This window comes from Lucilia sericata, unplaced genomic scaffold (assembly GCF_015586225.1).
Source record: "Lucilia sericata isolate MDLA Ls3-8-SP2 unplaced genomic scaffold, ASM1558622v1 Contig000250F_arrow, whole genome shotgun sequence".
In the NCBI taxonomy this organism is placed as follows: Eukaryota; Metazoa; Arthropoda; class Insecta; order Diptera; family Calliphoridae; genus Lucilia; species Lucilia sericata.
In genome coordinates, this window is record NW_023994276.1 from 1 (window position 1) to 16,346 (window position 16,346).

The 16,346-nt window shown below is 29.7% G+C and overlaps 2 protein-coding genes across 2 annotated transcripts; both read right to left on the minus strand.

Moving 5' to 3' along the window:
- Positions 1–3,635: 3,635 nt before the first annotated feature.
- On the minus strand, positions 3,636–8,374 carry LOC119602720 (multifunctional protein ADE2-like). Its single transcript, XM_037954381.1, has 6 exons — positions 8,237–8,374; positions 7,967–8,170; positions 7,732–7,876; positions 4,789–4,901; positions 4,589–4,714; positions 3,636–4,398 (listed from the first exon to the last, which is right to left on the minus strand). Exons 1-6 carry the CDS (start codon positions 8,247–8,249, stop codon positions 3,722–3,724), a joined length of 1,278 nt encoding a protein of 425 aa, XP_037810309.1. The 5' UTR covers positions 8,250–8,374; the 3' UTR covers positions 3,636–3,721.
- A 1,882-nt stretch (positions 8,375–10,256) lies between these two features.
- Positions 10,257–14,846, minus strand: LOC119602718 (N(G),N(G)-dimethylarginine dimethylaminohydrolase 1-like). The gene is made up of 6 exons (XM_037954379.1): positions 14,517–14,846; positions 11,560–11,779; positions 11,368–11,470; positions 11,204–11,301; positions 10,471–10,695; positions 10,257–10,404 (listed from the first exon to the last, which is right to left on the minus strand). Exons 1-6 carry the CDS (start codon positions 14,549–14,551, stop codon positions 10,279–10,281), a joined length of 807 nt encoding a protein of 268 aa, XP_037810307.1. The 5' UTR covers positions 14,552–14,846; the 3' UTR covers positions 10,257–10,278.
- Positions 14,847–16,346: the final 1,500 nt, after the last annotated feature.

The window sequence follows — 16,346 nt, forward strand, 5'->3', positions numbered from 1 at the left end:
CACCTCTAATCACTAGTATTTTGATAAAATTTGGTACAAATAAGTTTTATATGAATTAAAATCACACCCTGGAATTTTATGAGGATCGGTCCATATTTGACCCTAGTCGCCATATAACTCCAGTGTTTTATTTTTATCTATAAATTGCTTAAACATGTATATAGGTCGGCCATGTCCGACTGTACTTTCCTACTCCTTTTGATTTGTTGAAGTGTGTATGCATATATTTCCAAAATATATATTTTATAACCTAAAAAAAATCAAGAGAAAAATCTGTCACATACGATGTGTCACGTACGATATTTAAATATGTTCATTATAAAATTATATTAATTTATTTTTTTATTTAAAAATTATGGATTACTAATGAAAAATATGTCCCATAGTGTAAGAAATTAAAACAAAAAAGATACACCTACAGAATTCGCGCAGATTTTCGTAAATATTTACATGTACTTTAAAAACACTTCCGTTTTTTGTCACGTATGATATCGCCATATTTTAATCCATTTTGGAAAACAAGGTTCCGAATGGGATGATTCCTTTTGCAAATATAGTATTCTTTAAATGGAACAGAATGACAAAATTGTTTTCCAAGTACTCCTAATTTTACAAAATCTATACCACTCTGAAGGCGTGCGAATGTCACATACAATCGTATGGAATTGCCCATATGTATGTGTATTTTGAATTAGGTTTTTTAATCTTGAGACAAATTTTAAAAAAGAAATAAATTATGTAGCTACGATATGTTTTTAAGAATAAGTTAGATTGAAACTGTCCTTCATTATTTATAAATACTTTTTTTTTTAATTTTAACAAATAAAAAATATTCTAAATTGTGTGCATATTTAGACATTTAAAACATTTTTATACACGAACAGATCTTCCAGATCTTTCGAGTATTATATAACGAAAAATTTTGACTTCTATTATGACAAGATAGTGCTTTTAAAATTTACTCATATTTAATGTTGCCACCAAAGAATAAACTTTTACAGTCTGTTGGAATGTCCAAGAACTCTCTAGCTTACCTACTATTTCAAAACTTATCGCCATTTGTTAGAGGCAGAAAGCTGAAATTCCAAAGATTTTTTTTGTTATTTTCAAAAGTTTTTTTATTTATTAAAATTTTCAAAAAAAAATGCCAACTTAATCGGTTGTTGTATCCCAACATTGATAAACTTAACACGATGAAGCTTTACGTACACACGTAACTCCATAATCAGCCTCTTTTAAGTTGACAAAATGGTCTCAATTGTTTCACACACAATGTCGACCCAAATCATATAGTTCGAAAGACCAAAAATTTGAGCAGCATGTAGAGCGGCAGTCTTCTTTGGCAACCATCAAACGCGAATCACCAGCGGGCCAAGTTTCGCAATCAATGATATCGGCCAAGAGAATGTCTTGTCTGTGGGAAGAGTAATAATGAAATATTTAAAGGTTGTGCTGTTGTAAGGTTTTCGATTTTAAGGTTGGTAATAAACCGATCATAACTCCGGAATAAATTAATAAAATAAAACAAAATCTCCAAATCTCTAGTAGTAAATATTATTAATTAGTTTTTCAATTTAAAGTTATTTTAAATGTACCTGCTCATCAACATCAATTCAACCATCATTTATGAGTTTGGGGTATTTTTATGATCTCTACCAGTCAAAAGTAATCTCACTTTTGAGCTAAAATGAAAGATAACGACTACGATTGCTGTAGAAAAGCTACACCGGACATGTGCCGAGAAGATTTTAATAATTTATGTTCTATTTTTTCATGTTTTATATTATCAATTTAATAATAGTTCTGACCTGACACATGTCGATATGCGCATTTCCGATGCACAGTGTATAGAAATAAAAAAAATAGAGAAATATTCTGTAAATCTTTATGTATAGAGGTTTTCATTGAAATGTAATTGTATTTGTTATCCCAAATCCCTCAATTCTCAAAAAGTTTTGGAAATCACAAAAATTTACTTTTTAGTTTTTTAGCTATAATATCCATACCAGGGGCGGGGTTATCGAAAACCTTTACAGAATAATTAAGAACATATTGGGTCATCTAAAATGGGTTACTATAATTTGATATCGTCTATGCGATTTGAGAATTTTTGTCCTAAAGTTGATTATTAGATAAAAAAAATAGGCGTTTTTGGGATGGCACCTGGTCCCCTCCGTATTAAAAGTTTCGAAATATTTTTCATTTAAAATATTTCATGTAAAGTTAGTTAGCTTTTCAAAAAGTATAAATTCTTTATAAATCTTCTTAGAAATTTTTTGATAAGTTAAAAAGAGAGGTTAGAATGAGAAGTTAGTAGTGAAACACCATTTTACATTTTTTTAGCAATGAAAGCTTTGGATCCAGCTGGTTTAATATAGGCTGTGCTAATGCATTAATATAAATAACTGATTAGTAAGAAAACCCCCCTCATCAAGGTTATTTTCGATTTTTTAATAATCATGCATAAAAAGTTTTTATTTATTATTTATTTATTTTTTATTAAAAACTTATAAAAGACATGAAAAGACTTAAAATTATGTTTTGTTTTAAAACAAACCATTATCATCACTAGCTATAATACGATCTTTGTTCTCACGGTTTCATATACAAATGTTCATAAATTTCTCCATCACATCAGGTTTTTAAGATATTGTGTATAGGGCCACTGAATTAACGATACACTGTATTGCCGACAATATTACAGTTTTGCTTTATAACGTAGTTTTTTAAGCTTCACTTTGTTCCATTTTTCAAATTTTAGTTTAAATAAATAAAAACGTTTATTTCCAACTTGAAGCAATTACCAATTGGATTTAATTTCATTTGTCGATAAAGCCGTGTCTTACCTTATTCCCACTTTCTTGTTGCATTTACGTTCAACGTGGCAACTCCTTTTTACTTCATTTTCTCGCGCTATTTGTGATTTTCGCATTTCAATCGAATTTTGTGTAATTTTCAGTGGTTTTTTGTAAAAAATAATACAAGTATATGAAATAAGTGTAATATTAGTGAAATTTATAAAAAATTTGTTCAATATTTTGAGAAAATATGAAAAAAGTGAAAAAAATTTGTCACACGATGTGTTGTTGCCGAGGCTTCTTCCTCGAAATCGAAGCCTATAATTTGTGCTATACTAAATGGAAAATGACAAAAATCCATGGGACAAAATTGATACAGAGTTGTCCAAACTTATCAAGAAGCATTGGATGTGTGTAGGTAACAATAGGACAGGATGCAGGATATGTTTTCCTGTTTGTTCTCAACTGTTCCAAAAAGGAGAAACTTGTAAATGTGTCGGCGTTCTTTAATTGAAGTCAGTTAATGTTGAGTGAATTACTCATTTCTCGAACAATGGTAAGTCTATACTAAATTATTTCTAATGGATAAAGTCATTATACATAACACGCCCGAACTAAATTTTAAGGTTCGAAAATAATCTTAATTAATATTGGAATATTATTGAATGTAATTGGTTAGGGGCTGCAAAATGCTGTCAGCTTAAGGGGGTTTAAGACGTATGGTGATTCGAAACTTATTATCCAAATGAGACTCCTGGTTGTTTGGTCCTTAAAAAACGTTTATAACTTACCGCATTTGTTCAAACAGAATATCAAATTCCAACATCTTGTTTGTTATTTTAAAATAGTTTATTTTTTATTGTTAAAAATCTTCAAAACAAAGCAAATGGCAACTTAATCATACAAAATCATAAACTTAACACCTAAGCTTTACGTACACCACGTAACTCCTTATCAGCCTTCTTTAAGTTGATAAAATTGTTCAATTGTTTCACACGCAATTTCGACCAAATCATATAGTTCGAAAGACCCAAAATTTGAGCAGCATGTAGAGCGGCAGTTTCGGGATACAAAACGGTGGGACAACCCAAACCAGAGGGAACATTAAGACTAGACCAAACATCAACTTGCATATTTTCAGCCTTAAGGGGAGGACAATTGATGACAGGGTAGGTGGTGTTGCCCGAGAGGACAGGACCCAAACCATTGGAACGGCCAGCTACACAAATGAAAATGAGATTGTTCATAACACTTTCGTATTCACGCATAATGCGCAAAGATTCCTCGGGAGCTTTGTGGGCGGAGGTAACACGTAATTCGGTGTTCAAACCCAAACTCTTGCATTGATCGGCAATTTTTTCACAGTGAGCTTTATCGGAAGCACTACCCATAAGGATTACAACCAAATGATCATTTTTAGGAATAATGTCTTTAAGTTGTTCACTGACCCAAATGAAATTACGCTTGACGGTATCCAAATCGGATTGGGTGACTGAGGCCAAGTTACGGTAGACTTGTTTGTCAACCATTAAACGTTTGTCACCAGCAGGCCACAAACGCCAGGAGTCGGAATCAATGATATCGGCTAAGACAATGTTGCCTGTAGGGGAGAGAAATATAGATGAAAATATTGTAATATGAAATATTTTTTCTGATTTGAGAGAAGTTTTCTTCATCAGATTTTGAAATTCCAGTTGGAAATAAACAAAAATCTTACTAGTATAAAGAGAGCAAATCTCTTGGCGATATTATCAAGTAGTTTAACAATTTAAAGTTTGTTTTAAATGTACCTTGCTCATCAACACCAAATTCAACTTTCATATCGATTAAGGCACAATTTTTAGTGGCCCAGGCCTTTTCCAAAACCTCAAATACAGCCAAAGTCATTCTCTTCATAATATCAACTTCATCTTGACCTTTAAAAGGAATCACATACAAATTAAAACTTTAAAATATATTTCAAATTGTTTTTAATTAATCAATAACCTACCAATCAAGACACCATTGAAAGTGAATTTAGCGGAAATAATTTGTTCGTCCAACCATTGGGGATCATGATTGGCATCATCCTTAAAGAAAGTCTCTTGTTTGGGGGGAGAGAAACTATAAAATAAAGAAAATAAATAATTAATATTTGATATTGTTCGTTAAAATAAATCTATGCAAAAACAAGTAAGAAATTGCAATAGAATACCCTACCCACTAAAGTGGTGTAGGGTATAATAAGTTTCACAATTAGTTCATCCCAGTAGTCCAAAATCACTCTGTATTTTTATGTTTATTATCAAGAATAGCTTCTGGGACTAGTAGTCATTGAAGAATCTGAAATATTACATGTACACTTATTCCAGACTATCAAAATTCTAATTATATTTTGCTATTAAATGCTTGTTACTAATCGATTTTTTTATTTATGATTTTCATTATCAATTTGTTTTTGTTTTTATTGCATTTCATATTGATTGATGAGTTTATTTACTTTATTTTTTACATGTTTATTAAATTATTTCATCATCGTCATAATTGTTGTTTTTCTCATTTAAATGTTTTTAGCAATTCACCAATTGGGGGTAAATATTGCAAAAGGTCAGGAAAATTGATAATTTTATTAAATCTTATCAGGAATTTTTAATAGTTGTTTTTGTTTTTTGTTTAATAAAAAACAAATAAATATTTGTTTAGGCAAATTTACAATGTTTTTAAATAAGTAAATTTAGAAAAAATAATGAATTCTGATGGAAATGTGTTTAAAAGCTGAAATCGGAAATAGTTTCTAAAACAATTATTCAAAATCTAAAGTTTTGAAGTAATTTTGAGATTTTAGAAAACCAATTAAGAATTTTCACAAAATTCTGTTTCTATTGAACTTTAGTTTGAATTTAATTTCGATTTTTTTAGCGTATCTTAAAAATATTCCCTCTCCAGAATCATATCGATCTAGTGTCGGTTGTGACAAATTATGTCGATAGTCAAGCTGCTCTTAGAGCATTGGCAGAAAGATTGTAGAAATGCTCTTAGGGACATTATGAGACTGTTTACTGTTAGACTGTGTTGGGTGCAGGGGCACTGAAATGTGCATGTTAAAGAGGTTGCCGACGAATTAGCTTTACTAGGTTCGAACCTTGACATATATGATAGGGATAGAAGAGGGAAAGCTCCCATATGTCTCTATTATAGGTTCCAGTCCAGGAAAATATCAAAGTCCTTATGGCCAACACTTATGTGAGGCCTGTAGTGTTGTCGCAGTCTTCAGATTCTGGCAGGGATTTCATAGTTTTAAATAATTTTTGAATATACAATTACATATTTATATAATTATTAAGAAATCTCCAGAATCTAGAGATTATTTTATTAATTTAAAAAAAAATTATTGTATTTTAAAAAATTCGAACTTATGTTTGAAAAATTTTTAAAGGTTAAATAATCTTTTATTTATAAGAAATTATAAAAAAATTTTCGTTTAATTTGAGACCAATTTCAAACTCAGCATTTTTGCAAATAATTAAAAAATTTTAGTGTTTTCGAAAACTCGAACTTATGTTCGAAAATTTTTTACATTTTCCAATTTTGAATTTTAAAATTTTAAAAATTATTTTAAAAGTTTTTATGAATTTTAAATATTGTAAGGGAATATAAAGCTCTTTCACGATATTTTCGACAATTCGAACTTGTGTTCGAAAACTTTATAAATCTGTTAAAATAATCTAGAAATCATAAGGATTCAGAAAAATATTATTTTAGTTTTATTTGAGACAATATTTTTTTAAATTTTCTGAAATTCAAACTTATGTTCGAAAATGAGAACAATTTGATACATTTAACAATTTTGAACTTGAAATTGTTGTGAATTTTAAACTTGTTTAGTATAGTTTCGGAATATAAACTTTATGATATATTTTCGAAAATTCAAACTTATGTTCAAAAAATGTTTAGATATGAACTTCTAACGTGGGGTATCTTTGAAATTGAGACCCTCACAATCTATTGAGAAGTAAATTTTCCTTTTTTTCAAATCATTCTCAAACTTTCGCTATTTAAGAAAGACTTTAAGTTCAAATCCTTTTTAATATGATAATTTCACAAAGCTTGAATCTTAGGTTGTTGTTGGAGCAGCGAATCGTTCCGGTGCGAAGAAACGATTGTCGTGGGAACGTCAATCTTAGGTGGTTGGGTTCGTTAACGCCGTAGTTTTTGCGCGCAAACAGTTAAGTAGAATCGAAAGGACTCAGTTTTGACAGGACCACTCCATTATAGTATTATACAGTATTATATCCAGTCGATAGCAGTGAGATATTTGAGCAGGTTTTGGCCCAAATAACTCACCAAGGATATGAAGTAATTGCCAAAGGAATCTGTTTCTCTTGGCGGCTAGAGCAGGTCATTCGCAGATAAGATGAAAAACTGTTTCTTCCTCATAACTGTCTTTGCAATTGCGACAGTATTATTACTGCCAGCTATCTCCCGTCTATTTCGGGTTATAAGCTGCCTAGTGTGTTTCTCATTGAAAGAAGAGCACATTAACTTGGCCCCTCTACATGTGTACAGATTATTCCATATATTTTAAACTTTTTGGTTAAAGAACCCGAGGATACTACTTTTGATAGAACCCAAGGGAGTTGATCAGTATTCCCTATGCGCAGGAACCCATATTAGAGTAATATAAGACAAGCGACCCAGCCTTATGATAGTTCGTATCTATTAATTACTTTTTAAGGAAATTTAAGGAATAAGTGGATATTTAGCTTTTTGCTTTCAGATAATTTGTAGTCACTAAAACATTTCCAAATCTCTCACTATTTTTACACACAACTTAAATCTTTTACTTGATGTAGTTACTCAAAACTAAAATTTTCCATTTTGTACAATATGTTTGTCACACAGATAAACATACGATTGAATGAATAAGACAGACACACACATTATTAAAACTTACCGATAACCTTCTGGTACACCTGGGTTACGTTTTAAAAATGAACCAGTAGCCAAACGTCTGGTAACCCACTCAATGGGAACCATTTCACATTTTTTAGCAATGAAAGCCTTGGGTCCAGCTGGTTTAACGTAGGCTGTGTTAATACCTACAAACAAAATGCATAAAAATAAAAACAAATTAATCAGTTAAGTAATAAACACATTAACTTTTTATAAGTTTTCTTTACTCTACTTACCGGCTTCATTTAAAATCTGAAAAACTAAACCATTTGTGGTATTTGAAATTTCAGATTTGCCCTGCAAATCATGAGCCTTAACACCATCACCAGCTGTAATACGATCCTTGCTCAACAGCAAACATAAACCGGGATGTTCGGGTAAATCATAAACCTGTTTGGTTTTACCCTCAATAATAACTTTGCCCAATTTATAACCTTCAACTGTAAGAAGTTTTGTTTTTTTTTCAAATTTTGCTTTCCAAGATTAAAAGGAAAAAATTAACTTACTGCTGGTGGCCATGGTGTGTTAATTTGTTATTTATTTTATTTAAATTATTAAAAAAAAAAATACACGTGTTTTTCAACTTAACTCTTGTAGAGCACTTTTCAATATAAAACGTTCTAGACGATCGTTGAATCTGTACTGATTCCAGTTAGCACATGTGTATCTCTTTATTATTTACAATGTGTGTATATTTTTTTTAGTTGTTTCATTTAATTCATATGTTTGTTTTTGTTTATGTCTGGGGAAAGAGTTTAAGGTACATTTGTTGTTGATAAAGATGATTACTTTAGGTACTTTTTAATAGTAATTTTTTGTGTTAAAGATACTTTTGTAGATAATTTTTTATTTATAATGAAGATTACAAAACATTGCTATTTAAATATAATGGATTTAAATGAATATTAAGGCGTGTAAACCACAACTTGCCAATGAAATTTAATTTGGGATGAATTTTTATGTTTTTTTCAAATAGTACTTTTCGAAATAAATTTCATTAATAGATAAGGAAATGTACCTACCACTACTGGAATTTTCATTATGACTTTTTTATTCTCTTAGTTAAAATTATTCTCTTATTATGATTAAAGAAAGAGCACAAAAAACTTGTCTAAAAAATATTTTTAATGTTTTCTTGTTATTGTATGTATTGCCCCCTAATCGCGTTTTTAAAAAATAATGCGTATGTATATTTTTTTAATTACGTTTTTAATCATGAGACAAGTATTTAAAAAAAATGTTGAATGGAGAAAAATATACCATATGTGTTAAAGAAACTGAATAATCCGTTAGATTCAAAAGAAAATATAGACAGAAGAAACTATTGCCGATCTTTTAGGGTCTCGGAAATATTCTCAATGAAAGTCGAAAAGTAATTGGTCTACAATCCATCAAAATTTGAAATTAATTTTCATTAAAACTATTTTTAATATTAGTGAGTTAGTTAGTTAGTTAGTTAGTTAGTTAGTTAGTTAGTTAGTTAGTTAGTTAGTTAGTTAGTTAGTTAGTTAGTTAGTTAGATAGTTAGTTAGTTAGTTAGTTAGTTAGTTAGTTAGTTAGTTAGGTAGTTAGTTAGTTAGTTAGATAGTTAGTTAGTTAGTTAGTTAGTTAGTTAGTTAGTTAGTTAGTTAGTTAGTTCGTTAGTTAGTTAGTTAGTTAGTTCGTTAGTTAGTTAGTTAGTTAGTTAGTTAGTTAGTTAGTTAGTTAGTTAGTTAGTTAGTTAGTTAGTTAGTTAGTTAGTTAGTTAGTTAGTTAGTTAGTTAGTTAGTTAGTTAGTTAGTTAGTTAGTTAGTTAGTTAGTTAGTTAGTTAGTTAGTTAGTTAGTTAGTTAGTTAGTTAGTTAGTTAGTTAGTTAGTTAGTTAGTTAGTTAGTTAGTTAGTTAGTTAGTTAGTTAGTTAGTTAGTTAGTTAGTTAGTTAGTTAGTAGTTAGTTAGTTAGTAGTTAGTTAGTTAGTTAGTTAGTTAGTTAGTTAGTTAGTTAGTTAGTTAGTTAGTTAGTTAGTTAGTTAGTTAGTTAGTTAGTTAGTTAGTTAGTTAGTTAGTTAGTTAGTTAGTGCAAAAATCGAGTTATAGTGAAAAAAATAGATTTTAATAGAAAAATTGGTTTAATGAAAATTTAACATTTATTAAACTTAGTTCATTTTTTTAAAACATTTTCATCTTACACCTTACAAAATAGAAATAAAAAACTTCCCAATATTCTTAATGTTTTTGTATATTACAACATTTACATTGTAAATATTTATGTATTTTATTTAAATTAAATAACTTTATGTATATTGTAGTTATAACTACTATTATATTAATAATATTTTAAATATGTATAACAAAAACGTATATTGATAGAAATTTTGTATTATTTTTATGTATGTATATAATTATGTATAATTGTTTATATTGCAATAATAATAAATTTTAATTTAGCTACATTATTTTAGAACTACGGAAGATAGAAAATTTTGTTAACCAGAATTAATATTGCCTTTAAAATTTTGTTTATCTTTGATTTGTTTTTTTCTTTTTTTCAAAAAAATATTTTTTATATAATCTAAATGCTGCGTATAGATTTCCAACGTCTGAGTAGAAGACAGGAAGAGCTTAAACCCAAAGAAAATTGGCAAAATTCACTAATATTAATGTTGCGCGTAGGAATGTCTATTTTTTCTTTAATAATCTGAAATTATGATAGAAATATCATGTTAATAACATACTTTTTTAAGAGGAAAGCAATTGTTCATACTTTGTGCGATTCTGGAATTTCAGTAGGTGATCTGTGTACTAAAGTGCCATTGATGTATAACATATTGGCTGCATGTTCTTCGGGTAGCGTGATTTTTTGATATTTAAAACTAGCTTCTCGCTCCATACGTTTTAAAATTTCCACACATATTTTACTATTGCTAACGCATAAAACATCTGGGCCAGCCATGGTGACATAGTATTTAAGACATTTTGGACCACCAACCTATATTGAGGATGATAGTGGATGATAGTATTATGATTAAAAAAATTATTGAATTGCTCTGGTTCTAGTTCAATTCTAGTTGTGTTCTCGTTCTGTTCTGGTTCTGTTCTGGTTCTGTTCTGGTTCTGTTCTGGTTCTGTTCTGGTTCTGTTCTGGTTCTGTTCTGGTTCTGTTCTGGTTCTGTTCTGGTTCTGTTCTGGTTCTGTTCTGGTTCTGTTCTGGTTCTGTTCTGGTTCTGTTCTGGTTCTGTTCTGGTTCTGTTCTGGTTCTGTTCTGGTTCTGTTCTGGTTCTGTTCTGGTTCTGTTCTGGTTCTGTTCTGTTCTTTCTGTTCTGTTCTGATTCTGTTCTGATTCTGTTCTGAATCTATTCTGGTTCTGTTCTGAATCTATTTTGGTTCTGTTCTAATCTAGTTCTGTCTAATTCTCGCCCTCTTTGTCAAGATTTATAGAACATTCCGATTGTCATAGTTATTAACAATTATTGGTAATAGATCGAGTTTCCTTTTACCTTTATAGGCGTTACTGGATATTCGGGAAATGTCATAGCCACTGCTCTAGCGCCATCTTCATTTGTGTATTCGGAAATGCCCACAAAGAATTCTCTGCCTGAAAGTGAAAGATTTTAGCGGTATTAAAGATTAAACATTTTTAAATTCATTAATTATTCTATACCGGTAAATAAGACATCACCACCATCTAATTGTGCATTGGGATTGTCTATCACTTCTACTGGAATATCTAATTCTTTTTTTAATATTATCGCCATACTATTGGCCTGGAAATTGAAAAAGAAAAGATTTTAAAATATTTGTTTTGTTAATAAACAAATATACATACATATATTTCTTTAAATTATTAACTTACTTCTTTTTGTCTCATGGGATTATCAGACTTTCCTATTAAAGCCACACCATTACATATCACCGCTGACGTTTCCACGAAGACACTTTCTGGTAATTCATCATCGGGTGGTAATTCAATGACATCTAAACCGATTTCTCTTAATAAACTACAATATTGTTTGTGCTGTTCTTTAGCTAATTCAAGATTAAAGTCTTTTTTTGTTTTTAAAGAATCGGAGATTCTAAAAGTAAAAGAATGTAAGAATATAAACATTAGTAATTAAAACGTAACATAAAATACTTTAAAATTCGTGAAATTTTAAGATGATTTTCGAAATTAGAAAATGATAGAACTTGATAGATCTGATTTTTGACTAAAATTAAGAATTGTCACAAGAAATTTTGAAACTAAGATAAAAATGAGTCAAAAATATTCTGGAAATTTTGTTTTTTTTTTTACCGATATTAAATGCCACTGATCTAGTTTGTTTGGAAGATTAATTGGCACAAATTTACTGCAGGGTTAAGCTAAAGAATTATACATACTAATAATAGTTCAATTCAAAATTTTAACAAAGCTTTTATTATTGAAGTCTATTTATTCAAATATTATTTACTTATTGAGGCAACAACAATTGCTGCATTCAATTACTGTCTATGTGTTAAATAGATTTCTTTTTGCACACAATTTGAAATGAACCACATACAGACAGATACATTACTACAGTGTAACAAATAATTATTAATACTACTCTATATTTTTCATTACGTTCTAAAACTAAATGCAGTAAAAAAATAAATTTGTATGGAAAAACTTTTTATTTCATGTACCCGTTCTATTTTGACATTAAGACCAATGGTTTTTGTTTGAAATTGTCACCTTCTACTGATTCTGTAAAAGCATTTTGGTGTCTACAGATTATTTCAACAGTTATAAATCTAATGATCTATTCCAAAGATCCCAAACATTTGTTGTAACAGTTCAGTTCTAATTCCGTTCAAGTTCAGTTCTAGTTCAGTTCAAGTTCAGTTCTAGTTCAGTTTTAGTTCAGTTCTAGTTCAGTTCTAGTTCAGTTCTAGTTCAGTTCTAGTTCAGTTCTAGTTCAGTTCTAGTTCAGTTCTAGTTCAGTTCTAGTTCAGTTCTAGTTCAGTTCTAGTTCAGTTCTAGTTCAGTTCTAGTTCAGTTCTAGTTCAGTTCTAGTTCAGTTCTAGTTCAGTTCTAGTTCAGTTCTAGTTCAGTTCTAGTTCAGTTCTAGTTCAGTTCTAGTTCAGTTCTAGTTCAGTTCTAGTTCAGTTCTAGTTCAGTTCTAGTTCAGTTCTAGTTCAGTTCTAGTTCAGTTCTAGTTCAGTTCTAGTTCAGTTCTAGTTCAGTTCTAGTTCAGTTCTAGTTCAGTTCTAGTTCAGTTCTAGTTCAGTTCTAGTTCAGTTCTAGTTCAGTTCTAGTTCAGTTCTAGTTCAGTTCTAGTTCAGTTCTAGTTCAGTTCTAGTTCAGTTCTAGTTCAGTTCTAGTTCAGTTCTAGTTCAGTTCTAGTTCAGTTCTAGTTCAGTTCTAGTTCAGTTCTAGTTCAGTTCTAGTTCAGTTCTAGTTCAGTTCTAGTTCAGTTCTAGTTCAGTTCTAGTTCAGTTCTAGTTCAGTTCTAGTTCAGTTCTAGTTCAGTTCTAGTTCAGTTCTAGTTCAGTTCTAGTTCAGTTCTAGTTCAGTTCTAGTTCAGTTCTAGTTCAGTTCTAGTTCAGTTCTAGTTCAGTTCTAGTTCAGTTCTAGTTCAGTTCTAGTTCAGTTCTAGTTCAGTTCTAGTTCAGTTCTAGTTCAGTTCTAGTTCAGTTCTAGTTCAGTTCTAGTTCAGTTCTAGTTCAGTTCTAGTTCAGTTCTAGTTCAGTTCTAGTTCAGTTCTAGTTCAGTTCTAGTTCAGTTCTAGTTCAGTTCTAGTTCAGTTCAGTTCTAGTTCAGTTCTAGTTCAGTTCTAGTTCAGTTCTAGTTCAGTTCTAGTTCAGTTCTAGTTCAGTTCTAGTTCAGTTCTAGTTCAGTTCTAGTTCAGTTCTAGTTCAGTTCTAGTTCAGTTCTAGTTCAGTTCTAGTTCAGTTCTAGTTCAGTTCTAGTTCAGTTCTAGTTCAGTTCTAGTTCAGTTCTAGTTCAGTTCTAGTTCAGTTCTAGTTCAGTTCTAGTTCAGTTCTAGTTTCAGTTCTAGTTCAGTTCTAGTTCAGTTTTAGTTCAGTTTTAGTTCAGTCTATTATGTTATTCCAAAGGCACCAAACATTTGTTATCACTCTGTTGCTTTTGTAATTTTGTACACAGTATGTCTAGTGCCATTATCATTATTAAACACTTATCTACTCCCACAACAAGTAAAGGTGATGATGATATTAATGTTTCTTCTACACACCAAACACACTTGTTTATTGTAAATTAAGTGAAATATAAACTGAATGAATGAATTAATGTATAAAAAAAGATAGAAAACGTACAAACACCACACCCAAACTATAAAAAAATTCAGTGCGAATTAAACTACAATAAGAAAATCTAACTAAAATTTGAAAATCAAACAAAATGACAACATAAACATGCACACACACACACAAGCAAAAAGGAAATTGAATTTGAACTTAAATAGAATTAAACAAGGAAAAGTATAAATTGCCACCCCATGTGTGTATCTAATAACAATAACAAAAACTATAAATATCCTTATAAAAAGGGAAATAAACAACAACGCCCTATTGGCCTAGTTTAACTAGGAGCCTGGTACATATACTAACTAAAGTTAGAGCTTCTTCACTTAATACCAAAATAAAGTATGTCAAAATTGAACTTCTTGCCAAACTCTACCATAAAAAATCAATTTTTTAGTGAGATACAAACACACTAAAGGAAATTTTAACAAATATTATAACAATTTACCCAAAAAGTTTTTAGATTTTGTTAAAAACAGCAAAATGTTTATTATTTTTTATTTAAAAAACTTTTATTTAATTACGCACCTGGTCACTATGGCATGACTATATTTAAGCGTCATTTTTTTACACTGTTTAATATCTAGTTTATATTTTTTTTGGAATTTTTTTCCACACTTTTAACAAAACACTTGAAATCTAATTCTTTTTTTATAGCCCTTTTATGTTAATGTGTTTTTAGCTTTTAATTTAATAATTTTATAAAAATTTTAATTAAGAATGTTAATAAATATCTATTTGTATGTGGTATTTTTGCAATAACAACACAACGTATTTAAATACTTGTTATTTTAGTTAGTTTTTTAGCTCTGAGCTTAGTAAAATAAACACAACAATAATTCGACTGTCATCAGACATTTCACACAAATACTTTTGCAATTACTCTGTAAAGAGTATAAAAAATCTTGTTTATTTTCTCTCTTTTTTATTATTGGAGTGGTTGTATGTCTAGCTACTACTAAAGTACTTAGTGCTCACAGTTGTAAACAAAGTGTATACTTAGTACTAAATTTAGCGGAAATAGGAAATAATTTTGATTTGGTTAAAATTCAGTAATAAATCAAAATTTATTTTCTTAACTGAATCTAAAGTAATTCTTACAAAAATTTAGTAATCATTTATGGTTTTCTCATTATAAAATTTCAAATTCACTTTGGCACGGTCTACTGGCATGGACGTTAGTCTGTGTATAGACCTTAAATAAACCAAAAAAGTGAAGACTTTTCAGTGAATTCTATTAAACTGATGCGGGAAAGAGAACCTGAATATTCGATTCTATCTTTTTCTAGTTTTAAAAACTTCTACCGAATTCGTGATTTTAGATGATTTAATCTCTTAACATAAACCAAAATGATGTGAATCGATGAACTCTGGACTCAATCATTTCTTCTCGAACACCAACCGGTGGTTCATTCTAGGACATAAAGTGTGTATTAGACACGACATTTGGCGTGCTAAACCTCCTAACTGTCGTCTAACACAAAGCTTCAAATCTTTAATACCAATGTATGGATTCCAGGTTCCAGAGGTCTTTGTTGTTGTAGCAGCGTGGCTGGGTTGACAATCCTTGGTCGTTGTTCGTTGAACTCCGAGTCGTTCCGGTGCGAAGAACCGATTGTGGGAACGAGAAGCTCTTTGTCGTTGTTATTGTTAGGCAAGAGTATTCTGCATATCGAGGGACTATATTCAATAGTCTCTATCTAAAATAATACAAGTTTTCAGGAGAGCAAAAAAACTGTTTATTTCGCTAGTTCGTGAAGATTTTTTAATTTTTTCTTTTACAATATATTTTTACGACCATATTCTAAACCATTATATAAAAAGAATTTTAATTTTTGCATTATTTACAAAATTATTCACAAATTTATATCAGATAGAGCTTATTTTTCTACGAAAATGTTCATTCAACCAACAGATAGAGAGTTTTTCATGGAAACATAAAATTTTTATTTGAATTAAAATCAATAAATATTATATTTTATACAATTTAATGGAGGAAAAGAAACCAAATTGTTGAAAAAGCAACAGATTATAATGTTTTGGTCCAAAATCAATGTTATATGGTTAAACACGACAATAAAATTGATTTAATTAGTATCATAATGAGCGATATCTCAAAAACTATTAGACCGATTTTAAATATTTTGACGGATTTGTGTTCAGCATGTCCAAATTATTAAGAAGACTTGTTTTGCAACAGAAAATTATCCAAAGGGATCGAGTTTGAAGCAATTTTTGGATAAGATAGAGAGTTTTGCATTCAGAATTTTTCTTTTTTTTAAGATAGAGAAATTTAAAAAATGCTATAAAATTGCCAAAAAATATTTTTTTTTCTTTGAAATGTATATCACTGATGCG

Coding starts and splice junctions, on each gene's coding strand:
- LOC119602720 (XM_037954381.1), bottom strand. Junction 7,877..7,966: donor TCAGATTTTAAATGAAGCCG/GTAAGTAGAGTA, acceptor TTTTGTTTGTAG/GTATTAACACAGCCTACGTT. Junction 4,902..7,731: donor GGTGTACCAGAAGGTTATCG/GTAAGTTTTAAT, acceptor TTTATTTTATAG/TTTCTCTCCCCCCAAACAAG.
- LOC119602718 (XM_037954379.1), bottom strand. CDS start 14,551: ATGACGCTTAAATATAGTCATGCCATAGTGACCAG. Junction 11,780..14,516: donor AGTCATGCCATAGTGACCAG/GTGCGTAATTAA, acceptor TTTTACTTTTAG/AATCTCCGATTCTTTAAAAA. Junction 11,302..11,367: donor TGGTGATGTCTTATTTACCG/GTATAGAATAAT, acceptor TTTCACTTTCAG/GCAGAGAATTCTTTGTGGGC.